Source organism: Vicugna pacos, chromosome 2, assembly GCF_048564905.1.
Source record: "Vicugna pacos chromosome 2, VicPac4, whole genome shotgun sequence".
Classification (NCBI taxonomy): Eukaryota; Metazoa; Chordata; class Mammalia; order Artiodactyla; family Camelidae; genus Vicugna; species Vicugna pacos.
Window position 1 is genome coordinate 115379373 of NC_132988.1, and position 20130 is coordinate 115399502.

At 43.2% G+C, this 20130-nt stretch overlaps 1 protein-coding gene across 1 annotated transcript in view; it reads left to right on the top strand.

Moving 5' to 3' along the window:
* Positions 1 to 20130, top strand: part of CLNK (cytokine dependent hematopoietic cell linker) — a 140956-nt gene that overhangs the window by 72783 nt on the left and 48043 nt on the right. The window contains exons 5-8 of the mRNA XM_072946278.1: positions 6223 to 6260; positions 11354 to 11495; positions 12703 to 12809; positions 17767 to 17812. Coding sequence (XP_072802379.1) covers positions 6223 to 6260; positions 11354 to 11495; positions 12703 to 12809; positions 17767 to 17812 — 333 coding nt within the window. The remainder of the gene's footprint in view (positions 1 to 6222; positions 6261 to 11353; positions 11496 to 12702; positions 12810 to 17766; positions 17813 to 20130) is intronic.

Genomic DNA, 20130 nt, shown 5'->3' on the forward strand with positions numbered 1-20130 from the left:
CTGTGCAGCTTTGGATGAAGCACAGACCCCTGTGGGCCCAAGTTTCTCCATCTGTGAAATGGGTAGAAGTCTGCATGAGTGCCCGGATTGTGGTTGCTCACGCGGGTTTGTTCCACTCCACTTGACATAATGGGTTCCCCCCCAAAATACGTGTGGAGGGAGAGAATGGGGCAGAAACCTCATTTTAGGCTTCTCTTGCATCTTTTCAGAGCCTAGTTCCTGTCACCAGACACTTAGTAGGACCCCACGAACGTCTGAATAAAGTGGATAGCATCCATTTTGCAGCATTGTTATGTCAAGGAAAGTCCCGTAGAATTTCTTAGAAATCTGGTGACTAGGAATGAGGACCAGAATGAGCCACAAAAAATGAGAAATAGACAAGAGGAAGCATGCAAAGGAGTGATAGGTTCACAGGGCGTGATGTCATCAGCAAATGGATCCGAAAGGTTCATTACAGAGCAGGTTGGAGCGTGGAACCAGCACCCAGCGCGCCCCGCAGAGCAGCAAGAAGGAGGAAGGCAAAATCAACATCTCAAGTATGAATATAAATAGGAAATGAGCGCCCAGCTCTAATCCCTTTTGCAGAACGTGTTTTTCTGAAGCTTCTCAGTCAGGTCCCAAGAAAGGCTGCATTCTCTCCAGGTAGCTGCTCCCAAATTGCACTGAGTCTGTGGTGTCAAAAACTACCCCCCTCCCCTTGCTGGCCACCTCTCACCCCTTCCGACCATCCACTTAGAAGAGTCTTGCGGGGACTGTAGAAAATTCTCAAGGGGGTGGTGCTGGGAAATGAGGTTGTTAATCTGATGATGCAGTGGCTGATGAATTATAATCGTGACCTGTACCTCTCTCCTCCCGGCTTGTTCTCCGCCTGCTGACAGGTAGGGTGCTATTTCATCAACAGCATTGCGAGACACAAGCGGGGAAAAAAAAAATCAAAACCATTAAAAAAAACAAAGTCAATTGAGATAAAGCCGCCCACAGGCATTCAAATCTATACCCCGACAAAAACACTTAGCCGCAAACCACTTCACCCCTTACACACCCTGCCGCGGTCTATTAAACTATAATAAAACTGATACAATTAAGGAAGCACGTGATGACTTATAGGAGACTGTTCATCACGTTGATACAGATAACATTCTCAGATACTTTAAAACTGTTTGCAATTTTCTACCATGGGAGTCATTGAAAATATGGTGGGGCACCCATACGAGAGAATACTACGGAGCCATTAAATATAATGCTGTGACGCACACGGATGGATACGTCGTAGCCTGCTATTATATGAACAGGCAGGCAAGAAAACTGTGTGCACGCACTGTGATCGTGTATACATAGACTGTATCGCACGTGTGTGTTAGTGATTTTGTGCTAATCAAGTATTTATAGTGGGTGTGTTGGTGTGGGGACATTACAGTGATTTTTATTCTCCTCTTTTTTGCTTATCTGTATCTGATTTTTCTACAGCAGCAGATATTTTTGTATACTGAAAGCAATCTGTCAAAAAAAAAATCTCTAGACCTGGAGAAGACAGACACATATTCAAACTTGGACAATCTGTCAATGCCAACATCTTCTGCGAAGTTGATCCATAGAGAACAGTGTCATGTTTTTCCGTAAAATAAACTCAGGAGTTTTTCTCCTTCCACTGAATATAGAGTGAAATTGGAGAGGACAGCCCTGCTTAGAAAGTGAGTCCTTCTGTCTTAAGTTATCACACACAGTAAAAACCCTGATCAAGGTATATATTGGTTGATTCAATTAAATAGATAAGAAATTTCATTTTGTCCAGGAACCCTTGTTTTGTTTTGTTCTGTGTTTTCTAAAGAAATCAATCTTTAAGGTTGGTTTTTCCCACTTTTTTTAGTGTTAAATATCCTATTGTTTAATCTATTAATTAATTAAAGAGTTTTTTTAATTGAAGTGTAGTCGATTTACAGTGTTAGTTTCAGGTGTACAGCAAAGCCATTCAGTGGTTTTTCCCACTTTTAAAAGAAAAATTAATAAGAATTTTAGGACCAGAGGGAGGAAAGGCAGGTATGGAATATGTGAGCATCCAGTGCCTCCTGCTGACCGTTTCTGGACAGTGCAATACCTGTATGAACTTAGCAGAGGCTGGTTCTCCCCAAGAATCTGGGGAAACTGGTGGACAGAAACAAACTGAAAAGTGAACAGCTAAACTGCAGGAAAGGCTGTTCACCCAGTTCTAGTAAGCACAAGCCAGGATTTCAAATCGTCCAAGGTTGATAAGCCCCAAAGATGCACCATCGTCTTCAAAATTCAGCGTGTGTCAGAGTCAGAGCAGTTAGGAATGCACAGACGCAAGCCCACGCCCGGGTTTGCTTTGGCACAGCGGCTGCGAGGCCAGAGGACCCTTACCTTTAACAAAATCATTCTAATTCAGGTCATTCTGGGACAGTCTTTTGAGAATCACTGGCTGAAGCAAAAAATAAACAGATAGATAAATGAAAACTATCAAGACTGTCCCCACCAAGAGGCAGCTGTCAGGTCCCTGGGAAACAACTTTCTCAGAGTATTTCATTTGAATTTCTGGAGATCATATGAGAAATGGGAGAGGAGGCCCCTGCCTTACACATCACCATTCAATCATTTATTCACTCATCCATCCATCCTTTTAACCAGCTGTGGTGGTTTCTTAATGGGACAGATTCTATAACCAGCTTTGGGCACAGGTTTTATAAAAAAAGGAAATGAAAATGAAAGGTTCTGGGAACTCAGCTAGTTTGAGATTCTAATACTGTGCTTTACAGGTGAGGAAGCTAAGAATCAGAAAAGGGAAGGAGGCAAGAGGCAGCGCCAGGCCCAAGTGCGCTCCGCAAGGGGGCGGAGCAGGCGCGACTTGGAGTCCTGCTGCTGGTTCCCGGGGCTGGGTGTTTCCCCCGCAGCCCTCCCTCTAGCTCACAGCCGACTGCCCATTCGCTGTCACCTACAGACACCGGGTTGCAGGAGTGAGCAGGAGCCTGGAGTCTCACCTCTGCCTCGGGGAGGCAGGCGCGCCGTCTGTAACCATGTGGCACACTCGTCCCCACGCGGTGCTCCCACGCGCTGTGGGGAAGCCGAACAAGGTGTACTGATCAGGGAGGACTCACACCTAGGACGCATAAACCACAGATGTTAGTGGCTGACTGAAATGAAGGTTTATTTCCTGCTCATCACAATCCAATGTAAAGTGAAGGAGGTCTTTTCCCAAGCGCTCACTGGGGATCCACTCTCCTTCTACTCAGTGCCTGAGGGTCTTGGGTCCTCTCTCTCTGCCCGGAGCCTGGGGCATGAACGAGAGGCGGAGTGGAATCCGTCACACCCGCCTCTTCGCAGCGGCCACAGCACCAGGCCATGGCCACCCAGTGTAAGGGGCACTAGGAACTGTGTGCCCGCCGACCGCCCCCAGGAAGAGGGAACGGGGTTTGGTGAGCGCACAGCATTCTCTCTGCCATCCCAGGCGCCTGAGGTAGTGACGACCGGGGCTGGAGAGGTGCTTCTTAATTTTCACCTGAGATTGGTAGTCAGCGACGGTCCCTGAAGGGAGATGACATTTAGGAGAGCTGAGGCAAGAACGTTCTGGACTGAGGGACAGAGCACGCAAAGCCTCCGAGTGGGAGGAGCTTGGGGTACTGGATGGACTTCAAAAGAGGCTGATGTGTCTAGAGTTCAGAGAAGGAAGACACTGGAAAGAGATGAGATTAGAGACAGGCCGAGGCCGGGCTGTGCTGGGCGGTGCTGGCCTCTGCGGACCACGGCGGGGAATCTGGACCACGTTTCATGGGCCATAAGTGACACGAACTGATCTGCACTTTTAAAACTATGCTTTTAAAATGAAATTTCCAATAACAGAGAGAGATAGTGAGGGCAGTGTACGTACACAACAAAGAAGTGATCAGAGGCTGCCTGTTTTTATGTGTATCACTGTGAGTGAGGCAGAAAACAACGGCTCCAACTGTTCCCTGCGTCACGGTGGTCTGGCGTGGTGGGAAAGGAAGGCCCGGGAGGCTCTCCAAGGACACAGAGCATTTTGGAAAACAAAGTGCAGGAGGCAGGGCCTCCCGGTGGAATCAACACAAGGCAAGACCCAGGAGTGGCATGTGGCATATCTGGGGACGCCGGGAGAGTCCCAGACAGCAATGCCAGTTGAAGAAGAGACCTCACAGCTCTCCAGGAGGATGTGGGCATAATGACCATGTTCAGTGAGGCCAATTTCCTAAAATGAAATTATTTGGCCCCTGAATCAGACAGTGGAGCTGCTTTCCGAATCCCCAATAATTCCATGCTCATTTGTTCCTGCCAGACAAGCTGGTCTTTAATGGGCGACTTTATTAATTTAATTTATGAGCATGTACAAATTGCTACTGTAAAGGGCTGGAAAACCTGTGGGTTTCTCTGCCAGGGATCTCAGGAGGGTGTAACCGTGCTGGGACAGGACGGTGTTATTAGTGCCCCAGGGTACTGGTAGCTGCTAGTCCTACCAAAAGGATGGATGGAAACTGGTGGCAGGTGCAGACAGGATTCTGCTCCTCCAGGCCCATTATCTCAAGGAGATTAGCTTTGGCGAATTAACACGTCCCCCGTGCACAAGTCCTAAACAAATTCCAGAGAACCGTGTTTCCACTGAGCCAAATTTCCATTAATTTACACATTACACCCTACAAAAGACTTGGGCATGCTGGCACAAATTCACAGCTATTAATTTTGTATTTTGGTCCGGTAAGAGATTTCAGGGTGAAAGGACAAAAGTTTAAGAACATGATGAAGCCAGACCAAGAAGCACAAATACATTCATGTCATGGTCCTCTACGCTACTTGGACTCAGACCAGAAATTTGCCTTGAGAGTCTTAGCAGCCAAAGGAGGAAGGGAAATATGATCTCTTATAGGGTTGATGTTTTACGTTAAATCAAAGCAAACTAATTGCTAAGAAGAGTGCAGCTTCTTGTCCTGAGACCTACTAGAGACGTCTCATGTATGTGCTAATAAGGAAAATGTAAGCAGAATATTTTCTGCTACAATGTTCCTAAATTCAGACTAACAGCATGAAACTACGCTGCAACTTGGGAAAAGTAAGTCTATGAGGAAGCAAAAGCCCTACAGATCATGTGAGCAATTATTTGGTGATTTTGCGTAATCCCAGGGTATAAAGTAAAACAGTAAACACTGAGCGTGCTAGATGACCTTTAGGCAACTTTTCATGAAACCAGTCCAAATGAGGAGCTGAGTGTTGAGAAATCTCGGCTGCACAATACGAATTCAATACATGCCTATCGAGAACTCATTCGATCATTTACAAAACAGAAACGAACTCACAGACACAGGAAACAAACTTATGGCTATGGGGGCAGGGTGGGGGAAGGCATAAATTGGGAGTCGGAGATTTGCAGATACAAATCTGCAACTACTATACTATACTACATATAAAGTAGATGAACAACATGTTTCCACTGCATAGCACGGGGAACTGTAGTCAATATTTTGTAGTAACCTATAATGAAAAAGTATATGAAAAGGAATACATGTAGGTCCATGTATAACTGAAACATTATGCTGTACACCAGAAGTTGACACAACATTGTAAACTGATTGTACTTGAATAAAAAAATGCAAAGAAAAACAAATAAAAATAAATAAATAAAAGAAATAACATAGCTAACTAAATCCTTTCATACCTTAAATGATGACAATTTAAAAATCACTGAGTTTTCCTTTCCAATTAAAAAGAAGGAACTCATTTGGTCAATATTAGGCCCTGCACCTGGTGTCAGGGACAGATGAACGAATAGATAAGGCTCTTACACGGGTAGAATGTAAATGCATGGAATCTGTTCAGGGAGACCCTGCATGGACATGTGTGCCGCAGGGGGTGAGCGGAGGGGAAGACACACCTGGTCTTTGGCTGAGATGCTACTAAGTCATCACTTTGGGCGCAGCTGACGTGGGGGCAGGGTTCCTTCTAACACTGTTTCTCTCTGAGTGAGAAGGCTGGCCTGCCGGGGAAAGAGCCAGCCTTCTCGGGTGGGGTCTGATTTTCTTTCCTCCTTTCCCATTGCCCCAGTTACGCAAAAGCGGCAGAGAGAATGAGTATGGAAATGTGCACTTGATTTTGAGCGATTACAGTCAAGAAGAATTAATTGAAATGAGCACAAGACTTCTGGAGGACAAGGGCCCAGTCTTCCCAATGCTTTGCAGTAACATTTTGGTCTATTTCTCTTGGCAGGCCAGTACCAGACTATTAATGAGCCTCTTCCTGATGGTGTAAGTCGGCTGCTTTCCTTACCTATTTAGTCAGTCTTTGATATTTACAAAGTAAGTGGCTTTTTTCAAGGTACTTGGTTTAATTCACCAAAAATGATCTTTTCCAAAAGGCAGAATTTCCTGGCAGAGAAAACTGCATTTCAATTCTTGGGTATAAAACTATATTCCTATAATATATGTAAATCACATCATCATGCTGTATGCCTTAAACTTACACAGTGATGTATGTCAATTATTTCTCAGTAAAGCTGGAAAAATAAATAAATAAATGAGGCATCAATATAGAGAAAGGCAAAAAAAAACTAGGTTTTAATCCCTCATATAAAATGGAGATAAAAATTAATTCACAGTAGCCATTGCGAAGATTGAGTAAGGTGAAAACACCAACACATGGTGCTCGCAAGTGTGTGATGAAAATAGTTCTTCTTAACACTCAAGGTGAAATTTTAAATTGCAAAAACCTCTTTGAAAAGCAATTTGATAATAGTAACTAAAGAATTTTCTCAAGCCCTGTAATTCTATGGTTGGAAATTTAAATTAAAGAATTAACCTAAAATTTGGATGAGTGTTTAAACACATTAATTTATATTTCACAATAATGTATTTTAAATGGCAACATATTTGGATGTCTTAAATATTAAATCATAGAAAAAATCATTGAATATATTATGATATATTTATATTATTAAACTATCAAAATATTTGCGAAGAATTATAATGATAAAATAAAATTTTAAATTTATAACATGAAATCAGGTACCTGACAGTGCATAGATACTAGGTAGGTTAACAGAAAAACAGGTAGGTGTAACTCATTGGATGTAAAATAAAACTCTGTCTCTTTCTCTTTCTGGAACGAAATAAATCAAAATATTTATATTGGGCCCCCTGGGGGCAAGATCCTCAGGGACTGGTGGAGCGTCTCCTCAGAGTTTTTGGTTATTGTGGTGTATCATGTTGATTGATTTGCAGATTGAACCGTTCGCATCCCTGAAGTAAATCCCACTTAATCATGGTGTGTGATCCTTTCGGTGTATTGTTGTATTTGATTTGTTCATTTTTGCTGAGGACTTTTGTATCTATGTTCATCAGTGATTTGGGCCTGTAACTTTCTTAAAAACTGTTGTCCTTGTCTGGTTTTGGTATCTGGATGATGTTGGCCCTGTAAAAGCTTCCTTTCCCATCAGTTTTTGGGAGAATTTGAGAAGGATAGGTATTAAATCTCCTTTGAGTGTGTGGTCGAATTCACCAGTGAAGCCATCTGGTCCTGGACCTTTGTTTTTTGAGAAGTTTTTAATTACTCTTTCAATCTCCTTACTAGGGATCAGTCTACTTAGATATTCTATTTCTTCATGATCACTCTTGAAAGATTATTAATTCTAAGAATTCATCCATTTCTTCTTAGTTATCCAATTTGTTTGCATATAGCTATTCATAGTAGTCTCTTACAATCTTTTGTATTTCTGTGGTAAGCATTACAACGTCTCCTGTTTTATTTCTTATTTTATTTATTTGAGCCTTCTCTCTTTTTTCTTAGTGAGTCTAGTTAACGGCTTGTCCATTTTGCTTACCTTTTCAAAGAATCACATCTTAATTTCACTGATCTTTATATTAACCATTTCAGTCTCTGTTTAATTGATCTCTGCTCCGATTTTTAGTATTTCCTTCCTTCTGCTGACTTTGCGCTTTGTGTTTTCTTCTTTTATGTGGAAGGTTACGTTGTTTACTCAAGACTTTTCTTGTTTCTTGAGGTGGGCCCGTACTGCTGTCTTCCCTCTCGGTACCATTTTCGCTGCATCCCATAGATTTGGTGTATCATATTTTCCTTTTTATTTTTCCTCATGTATTTTTTTTAAACTTCTCCTCTGACGTTTTTCATCAACCCAATAGTTGTTCAATAGCATGTATCCATAGTCTAATTTTTCCAACTTTCTTCTTGTAGTTGTTTTCTGGTTTCATACCCCTGTGGTAGGAAAAATGCTTTATATTATTTCAATATATATATTCATTCACACTAGTTCTGTTTCCCAGCATATGGCCTGTCCTTGAGAATGTTCCACGTGCACTTTAAAAGAATGTGTATTCTGCTGCTTTTGAATGGCAGGAGCTAGATAGGTAGGAGGTAGGTAGGTAGGTAGGTAGATAGATAGATAGATAGATAGATAGATAGACAGACAGACATTCCATTGGTAATGTTTAATTTAAAGCCAGTTTTTCCTTATCGGCTTTCTGTCTGGGTGATCTGTTCATTGAAGTAACTGGGGTGTTAAAGCCCCCAGCTATTATTGCGTTGCTGTCAACTTCTTCCTTTGGGAAGAATTCCTCCTGTTAGTAATTGCTGTTTATGTCTTGGTGCTCCTGTGTTAGGGGCATATATCTTAATACATATCATGTCTTCTTGATGGACTGGCCCCTTTATCATTGTATGATGTCCACCTTTGTCTCTTGTTAATCTGCTGTCTTGCAGTCTGTATTAGTTACCTGTTGTCCAACACAAGCATGGCTACACCTGCTTTCTTTTGGCTGCCGTTTGCTTGGAGTATCACGTTCCATCTTTTCACATTGAGTCTGTGTGTGTCTTTAGAACTAACATGAGTCTCCTGGGGGCTGTGTGTAACTGGGTCTTATTTTTAATAGATCTAGCCACTTTGTGTCTTTTGATTGGTGAATTCCATCCACTTACATTTAGGGTGATGATTGATATATGAGGGCTTAGTAAGGCCATTTTATCCTTTTTGTCTGGTAATTTATATCTCCATTGTTTATTTTTTCTTGCATTTCTGTCTGCCATTTTAGTTTGGTGGTTTTCTATCATTTTTTTTCTCAGCTTCCTCTATTTTTATGTTTCACGCCTTTGCTCTAGATTTTTGTTTTGTGGTTACTGTGAGGTTTGTGTCAAATGTCTGGTAGATAAAGTAGTCTTTTTTTCTGCTGATAGCATCTTACATTCATTTGTCCATACAGGTTCCATCTTTTTCTCCTCCCTCTTTTATGTTTTTGTTGTCATAAATTAGCCCTTTTTATGTTGTGACTTCATTACCAAATTAAAGTAGCTATAGTTATTGTTAATGTTTTCCCCCTTTACTTTTATAGTATAATTAAGTGTTTAACAACATTTTCTGATAGAGTCACATTGTAATATATAGAGTTGCAATTTTCTGATTCTCTTTGTCTATATATCATCTTAGTTTCGTGTACTTTCACTTTTTGTTTATGATTCTATTTACCATCTTAGAAAGTTTTGTGTACTTTCACTGTTTTGTTTCAGGTGGAGGAGCTCCTTTCAACATTTCTTGTAAGGCAGGTATACTGGTGTAGAACTCCCTTGGTTTTGTTTGTCTGGAAGAGCCTTTATTTCTCCCTCATACCTGAAAGATAACTTTGCTGGATAGCGTATGCTCGGCTGACAGTTTTTATCTTTCACTATTTTGAGTATGTCATTCCGCTCTTTCCTGGCCCGTAGCGTTTCTGCTGAGAAAGCTGCTGACAGCCTAATGGGAGTACCTTTGTACGTTACTGTCTATTTTTCTCTGACTGCCTTTAAATTTCTCTTTACCTCTGACTTTTGACAGTTTTACTACAACGTGTCTTGGAGAAGGTCTTTCTGCGTTAAGATAACTAGCTTCATGGACCTGTGTATTCAGTCCCTTCCCCCAGATTTGGGAAGTTCTCAGCTATTATTTATTTAAGTAAGCTCTCTCCTCCCTTCTGCCTCTCTTCTTCTGGAATACCCACCATTCTTATGTTGCTTTTTCTAGTAGAATCAGATAGACCTCATAGAGTTTCTTCACTTTTTAGAAAATCTCAGTTTTCTCTCCTCTTTTAACTGAATCATTTTTAAACTTCTATCTTTAAGCTCACAAATTTCACGTGGTCTCCTCTATTTCCAGTGCTTTCTATGCAGTCTTTAATTCATTTATTGAGTTCTTCAGCTCCAGAATTTCTGTTTAGTTTTCTTTTTTTTGGAGTTTCAGTCTCTTTGGTAAAGTTTTCCTTCTGTTCATTGGTTTTATCCCTGAGTTCATTGAATTGCTTTCTGAGTTTTCTTGTAGCTCACTGAGTTTCTTCATGACAACTATTTTGAATTCTCTTTCAGTTAGGTCTCATTCAGCTGTGACTTTCAGCTTTGTTTCTGGATAATTGTCATATTCTTTTTCTGATTTTGTGTTACCATGATTTTTCATGGTGCTTGATGAGCTGTTCCTCTGCTGGTGCATTTGAAGTAGTAAGTACCTTCCTTGTTTAGGTAAATCTGTATTTACTTAGACTCTAACAGTTCCACAGATTGGTAATCAGAGGCCTTTTCGTTTTTCAATAGTTGCCACTGTAACACAAGTTTGTGTTCCTTCTTGCCTGAACTGCCTCTGGGCATACTCGAGAACTGGCACTTTCCACCATTCACTGCCTCTGCCAGTGTTGTCACTGGTGCCTTACTGCTGCCAGCGGCACCGCCACCACTTGCATCTTCGTATCCAGGGTCGCTTGGGTCACGGGCACCGCCTCCCTAGCCAGGGGTGGGGAGCCGGGGTCTCAGGCACAGCCGCCCTGGGCAGGGGGTGCAGGTGCCACAGGTGCCGCTGCGGCTGGGGGACTGGGGCTGTGGGCCCTGCTGCTGCCGTTCAGCTCCGTGTGGCCGCAGGTGCCACTGTGGCCAGAAAACCAGTCCTGTGCGCTGCTTCTGCTGCTGCCACTGGGCTTTTTGGGGTGGCAGGTGCAGTCACCATGGCCAGGTGGGCCCCACCTCTACTGTCCTGTCCCCTCCGTGTGTTCCAATCTGCTCACCTTTAGTTGTACAAACATGCAGCTCTCTCTGGGGTTCTGGTCTGTCAGGCAAAGGAAACTGCTGAGCCATGGATGTTTTACTAGTTGTACATTGAAGGGGAAATTCAAGTGTCCCACACCACTGTGATGCTGACGTCATTCTAGGGTCACTGTTCATATTCTACCTACCACAAGTATTTAACTGCCCCAGACCCCAGACCCTTAAATCTTTAACTCCCAGCTGAGAGAGTTTGTATCACTCCCTTAACCATCACTGTAATCTTTGTCATTATTGTACCTTCCCTTGACTCACTCAAATGTCCCCTCCTTAGGAAAGGAACTTTGCTGCAGCCCTGGATGGAGCAAAAGACCACACGGATGACGACTATGAAGACCCCGAGCTTCGTGTGGCAGAGGCGTGGCAATCAATGAAAATTTTACCAGCCAGGCCCATAAAGGAATCTGAATATGCAGGTAACATCTGGGGCCTGAAATCTGAAAATGCACATCCACGCTGTGATTCTGTGCAGTACCTAAGGGTGCAGCTCAGGGTTAAAATCCTGCCTCCATAGCTTATTAGCTGTGTAACCTTGAGCTAGCATCTAAGAATAATTTCCTTTATCTCAAAATAGGGTTCATAATAACAGAACTTACCCCTGGAGAGTTCTTTTGAAGATTACATGTATGATGCATGTTGAGTTTGCACCGGAGGACTTGGCACCAAGTCAGGGCTCTGTAACTATTGGTTGTTATTATCATGATGCTCCTCTTGAGTCGTAAAAATGACTGATGAGCATGGCAGAAGATGGGTAGTCAGGGGTGGGGGCAACGTCCTTGTTAAGATGGAGTTTGCATAGAGGAGAGGAGAAGGAAAGGGAAGACCTTTGAATATGGCTGATTCGTTTTGCCAGTGGCCAGCATATGAGCAGCAGTAAGGCATGGCAGCACAGCCAGACTTTTCAAGAGAAGGGAGACCTTATCGCACACCCACCTTGGCCTCTTTCTAACTGGGGTGCCGTAGGCTTCCGCAGGCTCTCTGAACCTTAGTAAAGCACACCACTGTAAAGGAGAAGAGGAAGCATTTGTGATTTCTGAGTGCCTGACCTCCTGAAATTAATCTACAGAAGTTCTTTGGGGAGAGTCACCTTGTAAATAATAATGATACTCCTTTGTTCATTGACTCACAAGCATTTACTGAGTATCTACTGTGTGCCGGTTATCATGTTAGGATTGATCAAGTGACACAAAGATAAACAAAGCATGATCCTCGTTCTCAGGCAGGTCACAGTCTAGTGGCAGAAGCAAGCATAAACAGATAACTGTGACACAATACGTTAAGGGTATAACATAGAAAGGGGGGCCGGGGTGGTGTGCAGGTGGGTGGGACCAGGGTGATTTTCAAAGGGCTTGACACAGCCCACGCCTTGAAGGATGAGTAGATTTCCCCAAGTGATAAGAGAATGAAGAATGTTCAGGTCCAGACTTTGGCTTTGACGCCCATGGACCCAAAGGAGTGATGTCTCCTCTTTGAGTCTCAGTCTCTTCCTCTCTTACGTGGAAGTAGAATTCCTTGCCTCATACCTACGTTGTGATGGTTCAGTAAGTTTGTAGTTCTGTGAGTATTTTGTAAATCATGAGTCCGTGTAACGTATGACTTTAAATTCTTTTTCTCTTCTCACAGACACACGCTATTTCAAGGATGTGATGGACACGCCCCTTTCCTTAGATGCCAAGACCTCTATCCCCACAGACGGGCAAACCTGGAACAAGTGGATGAGGCTGGAAGAAGTGAGTAACCGAACAGGTGTAGGGCACTTCCTGGAACCCAGGAGTTTCCCATCTGTCCTTCCCGAGGCATACTGTTAGGTGATGAGCAGGTCAAGCTCAGTGAGGTGCAGGGGGACACTGGTGGCATCATGGTCCTGTAGAATGAGCCCCTAGACGGAAGGAAAACTAATATTTGTTGAAGACTTTCTGTGAGCCAGGCACCAGGCTAAGGAGTTTCACTCGCATCTCATCTAATGTTCATCTTGTTTTCCAGAAGCAGAGCTTAGACTCTAATCTTTTGAATAATGACATATCATTTTGCCCAGATTTTAGGACCGATGATTCCAACTGCTACTTGTGTGGTGATTCATATAGTCAGCCCTCCATATCTGCCAGTTCCCCATCTACAGATTCAACCACACAAGAATTTGAAAAAAAAAAACATTTCCAGAAATTTCCAAAACGCAAAACTTGAATTTTCTGTATGCCAGCAACTATTTAGTATTTACAACTATTTACATAGCATTTACATTGTATTAGGTGTTATAGGTAATCTAGAGATGATTCAAAGTGCAGCTGGCCCTTGAACAACCCCGGGGTTCGGGGCCCGACCCTCTGGGCAGCTGAAAATCTGCACACAACTTTACATCACCCCACCACGTGTGCCATTCCGCGTCCGTAGATTCAAGCAACCGAGGATCATGCAGTGCCATCATATGTACTTAATGAATACAAATCTCATTATAAATGGACCCACCCAGTTCAAACCCGTGTTGTTCAATGGTCAGCTGCATGCAGGAGGACGTGTGTAGGTTATTTGCAAATCTATGTCATTTCATATAAAAGACTTGAGCATCCACGGATTTTGGTATTCACAGGATTTTGGTATCCCCTACCGATACCAAGAGACAACTGTAAGTCACACAACCTCTCTGAGCCTCTTTGTAAACCCACAGACAAAACACGAATAAAAGTCCCTCCCATGCCTACTTGGAAAAGCTGTTTGGAGACCACAAAAGATAATCTTAGAAAGCTATCTTGTAAATGAAAATGCTCTAAACAGATATAGGATTTTGTTTTTAATAACACTTTTGCTAATGGTTAATTTTCTTAATGCAGAAATGCATAAAATGCAAATTAATCGCCCCTGGGGTTGCAGGACTATCAGTTATAAATAACGCTTTGGTGCATTTCATGTTGATGTTTTCTGTGCAGATATACTTCACGGAAGGGAGTCCTTTCTTTTAACATTACATTCTGGTCATAAAACTATTTCCCATATGATAAGCAAGCATTAATAAGCATGATCTTCATAGATATATCTTTCCCCATTGTAAGATTTTTAATTATTTTATGTAACAATTTAGTGAAAACATTTGAAAGGCTTTGGGTACATGCAGTAAAATTTCTCTCTGAAAAATCATTTCAATTTACCCTCCTGGAAGCCCTACATTGGAATTTCCACCTCACAGAATTCTCACCAAAACTGGCTATTACTTTTTTAATCATAATTTTTTTAAAAAGGGATTTCACTGTTCTTGTTTTAAAACTTGTATCACATTTATTAGTGAGTGTGAACATGCTTTTGAATATTTATAGCACATTCTTCCTTGTGCATTAGCTGTTCACATTGTTTACCTATTTAACTCCAGGGCTTCTGTTAAATATTGACAAGAAGAGAAAAACTACAATTTTTACCAAGCAATGCCATTCACACAGAACACAGCCGATAGAGACTGGGAGACCAAGATGAGGCATGAAATACTGAACATTTCCTCTTTACACAGACACCCAGCTAAACACTTTAACCATTCAGTCAACAAATTCATTCAAGAAATATGAGTTGGAGTATATATATAAATAGATTTGAAAAAACAAACATCTTCTGTATAGCACAGGGGACTATCTTCAATATCTTGTGATAACCTTTAATGAAAAAGAATATGAAAATGAATATATGTATGTATATGCATGACTGGGACATTGTGCTGTACACCAGAAACTGACACATTGTAACTGACTGCACTTCAATTAAAAAAAGAGAGAGAGAGAGTCCTTACAGGGGCCAGTTCCCATGTCGACTCTGTAGGCTGGTTACAACTGTCTTAAACCACCACACCATTACCCAGCTTGTCATTTCTTGGGCACTTGTTATATACAAAGTATTCTGCTCAACCATGAGGATAAAGACTGAGCCAGGGCCCATAGTCTAATGGAGGAGGTGGTGGCCTGACCTGGCAGTTTCAATGATGTCAGACAAGATGCTAAGACAGAGATAACACAAGTTACAGAGAGCAGGGAGCTGCGTCTCTGAGCCCAGTCAGAGACTTTTGAGAAGTCTTCTGGAAGAAGCAATACAAAGCAGTCTTTGACACCAATAACACATTGCTTTATGTGGCTCTCATCCAGGACCATTTTGCCCCCGAGCATTCATTTGGCAACGCCTGGAGACATTTTCAATCAGGACTGGGGGAGTGCCACTGACATCTACTGGGTGGAGGGCAGGGATGCCACTAGGAATACTGCAGAAGCACTGGGCAGCCCCCCAACAGCAAAGGATTATACAGCCCCAACTCTCAACGGTGCTAAGATTGAAAAACTTGCCTTTTAATTGAACCTGTATTACAGTATGTTGTAAACCCAGACCTGCATGCATGTTGGAGTCTCCCTTTAGCATCCAAGCTCTTATTCCTCTTTGGTCCCTCATAATCTAGCATTGATGCAGGTATACAGTAGGCACTAATAAATATATGTTTGATAGAGGAAGAGAGTAGCCCTGGGGAGGGGCAGGAAATATTCCTAGGCTGGGGATCCTATACTCATGCCATCAGAGGGCACCTCCCTCTGGGGAAGATGCACTGCAAAGAAACTCTCATGCAAAAGATCCAAATGGGGCTAATACCCAAAGGCACAAAATGGAATTTGGCCACCAAAGGGGGAAAAAAGCAAGAACACTAAGGAAACCCTGCCCTGACACCCTTATCATGCAGGGTCCTCCAGAGACAGAGACAATCAAGAACTTCTCCTTTTCCAGGCCAGCAATGGGAGGTGGGCAAGGGCATTGAGAGAGGCTGCCTCTGTGGGGCAGGTGCACAGGGAAGCTGAAAGGTGAGGATGCAACACAAACTTTGTAAAAACCCTCCAGCACACCAGCCTCCATAGGGTCACCCTGGAGGAACTGGAAGCTGATGATGTGCTGAAGAAAGACAGAGCAACAACAAAATCCAAGAGTGGACTCAACTCTTGACTAGATTGACCCGCAGAAGAGCCACGCCCTTTCCAGGCATAAATACAGTGGTTCAGTATTCCACAGAGGAAAAGAAGTGGATGTTGAACACCAGGGCATAAGCAGTAACGAGGGGTTCAGTGGCCCTTCCTCTCCACCCACCTAGGCCAGCTCAACTTGATGCCAATAAAGAGCAGCACAATGTCTGTGCATTAGTCAGGGCTCTCTAAAAACAGAGGTGATGACAGACAGATAGATAGATGGATGGATGGGTAGATAGATAGACAGACAGACAAACAGATAAGATAGATATGATGGAGACATATAGAGATATGTGAAGATAGACATATATACATATAAATAGTGATCATCTCCATCTCAGTCCCATCATCAGCCATCTGAAAGCTGGAGACCCAGGAAAGTCAGCCATGTGAGTTCCAGCCTGAGTCCAGAGGCCTGAGAACCAAGAGAACCAATGATGTAAATGTCAGTCCATCAAGGGCGGATAAGACCAACATCCCTGGTCAACAGTCAGGCAGAGAGATCAGATCTCCTCTCCTCTGCCTTTTGATTCTATTCAGACCCTCAATGGACTGAGTGGTGCCCACTCACACTGGGGAGGGCAATACGATTTGCTCAGTCTATTCCTTCAAATTCTCATCTCAGCTAGAATCACTTTCACACACACACACCCAGAAATAATGTTGAACCAAATAGCTGGACACCCTGTGACCTTGTCAGTCTGACACATAAAATTAACCATCATGGACCCCAAGACTGACCTAGGCCTAAAGGCTTTCAAAGGCATAGAGCATCATTACAATGTCTCTATCATCTTCTTCACCCTCATGTGGAACGATCGAACAGCCCGCCCTTAATAGTCCAGCAGTGCCTTTAATACAATGAGTAATGACAGGGAACGGTTATTCAGCTTGCACAGTGTCATTTCCTGTTCCAGGCACACTGCGTGTCTTACTGCGTGTGTCACCTCCCGCCCTCATGAGGTCTCAGTACTTTTGTTCCCTGCATTTCACAGATGAGGAGACAGAGGCTCAGGAGGTTAAGTGACCACGTTCTCCTAGCTGGAATGTGGTGGAGGTGCAGTCCCCACACGGGCATCCCACGAGGCCACGCTCTGATCTGCCTGCTTGTTCGCTTTATGTCCTTGATCATGTATGTTGATCTTCACAATAAGTCAAAGAGATGAATTGACTAAGTATTTTCCCTGTTAAAAAGATGAAAAGTGTAAGGCTCATAATACAGTAAATGCCTTTCCAAAGTTTCACAGCAATAAGAAGCAGGAGTGGATCTCAAACCAAATTTTTTTAACATTTTTATTGATTTATAATCATTTTACAATGTTGTGTCAAATTCCAGTGTAGAGCACAAATTTTCAGTTATACATGAACATATGTATATTCATTGTCACATTTTTTTCTCCATGAGCTACCAGAAGATCTTGCATATATTTCCCTGTGCTATACAGTATAATCTTGTTTATCTATCAAGCCAAATATTTTTATGCCACATTCCACCTGAACACTCATCACCGGCCCAGCGGTACATAGATTTACACATATTAACACATGTTTTCTGAGGGCCAACCACACACACAGGGCGATCTCTAAGAATGATGAACCCAGGGACTCAGGCCTTTATCCTTGGGACTCTGAGTCTGTACTGTACTGAGTGGCGTCACGAGACGGTATAGTCCCGATTTAAGAGGTAATGCTGCCATATTGTCTTCTGCAGGCAGAACAACCCATCTCCAAGGACATCAGAAGCCAGCATGACAAAGGTAAAGTCAAACCACAAAGTCTGAAGTATCAGTGTATTTGTATACTTCTTTGCTTCCAAGATCCTCTTGCCTTTTCGCTTGTGGTCACAAATTTTCTTCAAGGTTATCAACTGAATTAACCTTCATGAAACAACTAATGTTAGAAAGACTCTCTCCCATCTGATGCCTTTTTATCACCTTACCTGACTGATGGAAAAGTTGAGTGTGAAAGTCATATTCCGTATTGTGCAATTCTGGGGAAGTGTTTTGAAACATACCGGTTGCATCAAATATAAAACTAAGTTACTTCTGTAAACACACCCCCGGTAAAATGGCAAGACAGAAATCTAATTTTAAAATGCTGATTAATTAATATGAAAATAGATTTTTAAAGCTTTAGGCAGAGCAACTCAACTTGGAGATGAAGAGACAGGTAAGAAGCTGAAAGGAAATAATCAATTTCAGTAGCGCTGGAAGCACACGTGGAGGAGAGACAAAGAAATTTAATTGGATTGTACACGTTATAGCTTCTCTCATCACGTCCCCCAGTGCCCCATCTCCTCTACAGTGTCCAGTTAGAAAAGATGACAGTCCCATGATTTACATTTCCCAATAACTGAAACACACCAAATTCACCGTCTGTGTCTGATGCTGTATTCTACAACGTATCAGTAACATCACGTTTTCTTTAATGGAAAGTGTAATAGTTAGGGTCCTAACAGGGAACAGATGGCATACCCAAATTAGGCCACCAAATAAAGAGGTTCATGTACAAAAGAACTATTTAGTAAGGAGTGTGAGGTGTAGGGGAAAAACAACGGAGGGTGTTGTAGTGCTGTCACCACCCCAAGACCCAAAGGGATCGGGGACAGCTAAGGAGAACCAGAAAGAGCACACCACCTTGAGAGGAGCGATGACCACTGGTTGAGGGGCACCACCAGCCCACGAGGACCTCACAGGGTGGGAGCCAACACGCCAATTTCATCCTCCAGCCTCTCTCAACTCTCCTGCTGGGACTTCCCAATGGCTGAACCCAACTAGAAACCACAAGGCAGGGCAGCCCGCATGTGCTGGTTGGTCCCCCAGGCTCGAGAGGGGGTGGAGCAGGGTGGACAAGGTGGAGGGCAGACCTGGAGGGGCACAGAGAAGATTCCCACAAAGGGAAACATGGTGGAAGGAGCAATGAGAGCAGCCGAAGCCCGGGCTCGGCCACTCCCTGGCCGTGTGTCCTTAGGTAAGGCAGCTCTCCTCTCCTCCTCTATAAGTGTGAGGTGGGCAGGGTTATGACCACGCAGGTCAGTTGAATCAGCAGAGGCAGGAAACAGCAGCTGTCCCCTGGTCCATCTCTCCTCTCCATCCTGCACAGCCTGACAGGTCCCTGTCTAACTTCCCCGTCCACCACCCTAAACCCCTCAACACAGGGGAGCTTTCACATCAGTGCTCCGTAGCCCTTACGCATGGCAGGACCTTGGATGTACACAGCACTTGATTCAGAGCCCTTCTCCATTAACTGATGTATTTTCAGTCCTTCGAGAACCACGTGAATTATGCAGAGGAAGGACTTTCACACCTCTTGACAGAGAAAAGGACCAGAAGCACAGAGAGATCCCAGATCAGACCATAATCATTCACATAGAAATGTTCTAGGTCATAACAGAACCTTCATGGGCATTTATTGAGAAATGAGTCCTGGGGAGAAAGTGGACAAGAGGTGGGTTTCACAGTCTCTCTTTTTTATAGACATCCTCCTTCACTTCTTTGGTTTCAGAATCTTCTTTGACCCCCGTTCTGCATATAGGAATATGTCTGTTTGACTATCAAGATGGTTCTAATCCCAATTCCAACTTGTGAGGGGCTTGCCCTCCACTATCAAGCAATTCTCTGGACACCAGTGGGGTGTCCTATAATCCAACCCAATTCTGACACTATCTACCCAGAGGTAGCATCAGATCCCACAGCTTAAGGGCTCAGCCCTACAAGACCACCACCCCAGATGCCATCCCAAACCCAGTTGTCACCTGTGGTTCTGACAGACTGGCTCTAGATTGGAGGTTCCAACCACCCCCTCCTTAGGTTTGATTGATTTGTTAGGGTGGCTCACAGAGCTCAGAGAAACATTGTACTTACTAAATGACCAGCTTAGTATAAAAGGATATAACTCAGAAACAGCCAGAGGTAAGAGACAGATAAGTCAAGGTATGGGGAGAGGGCACAGGGCCTCCACACTCCCCAAATCTCCAAGTGCTCACCAACCCAGAAGCCCTCCAAACTTTCAGGCTCTTATGGAGGCTTCAGGACATAGGCACGGCTGATTAAATCATTGACCATTGGTGGTTGAG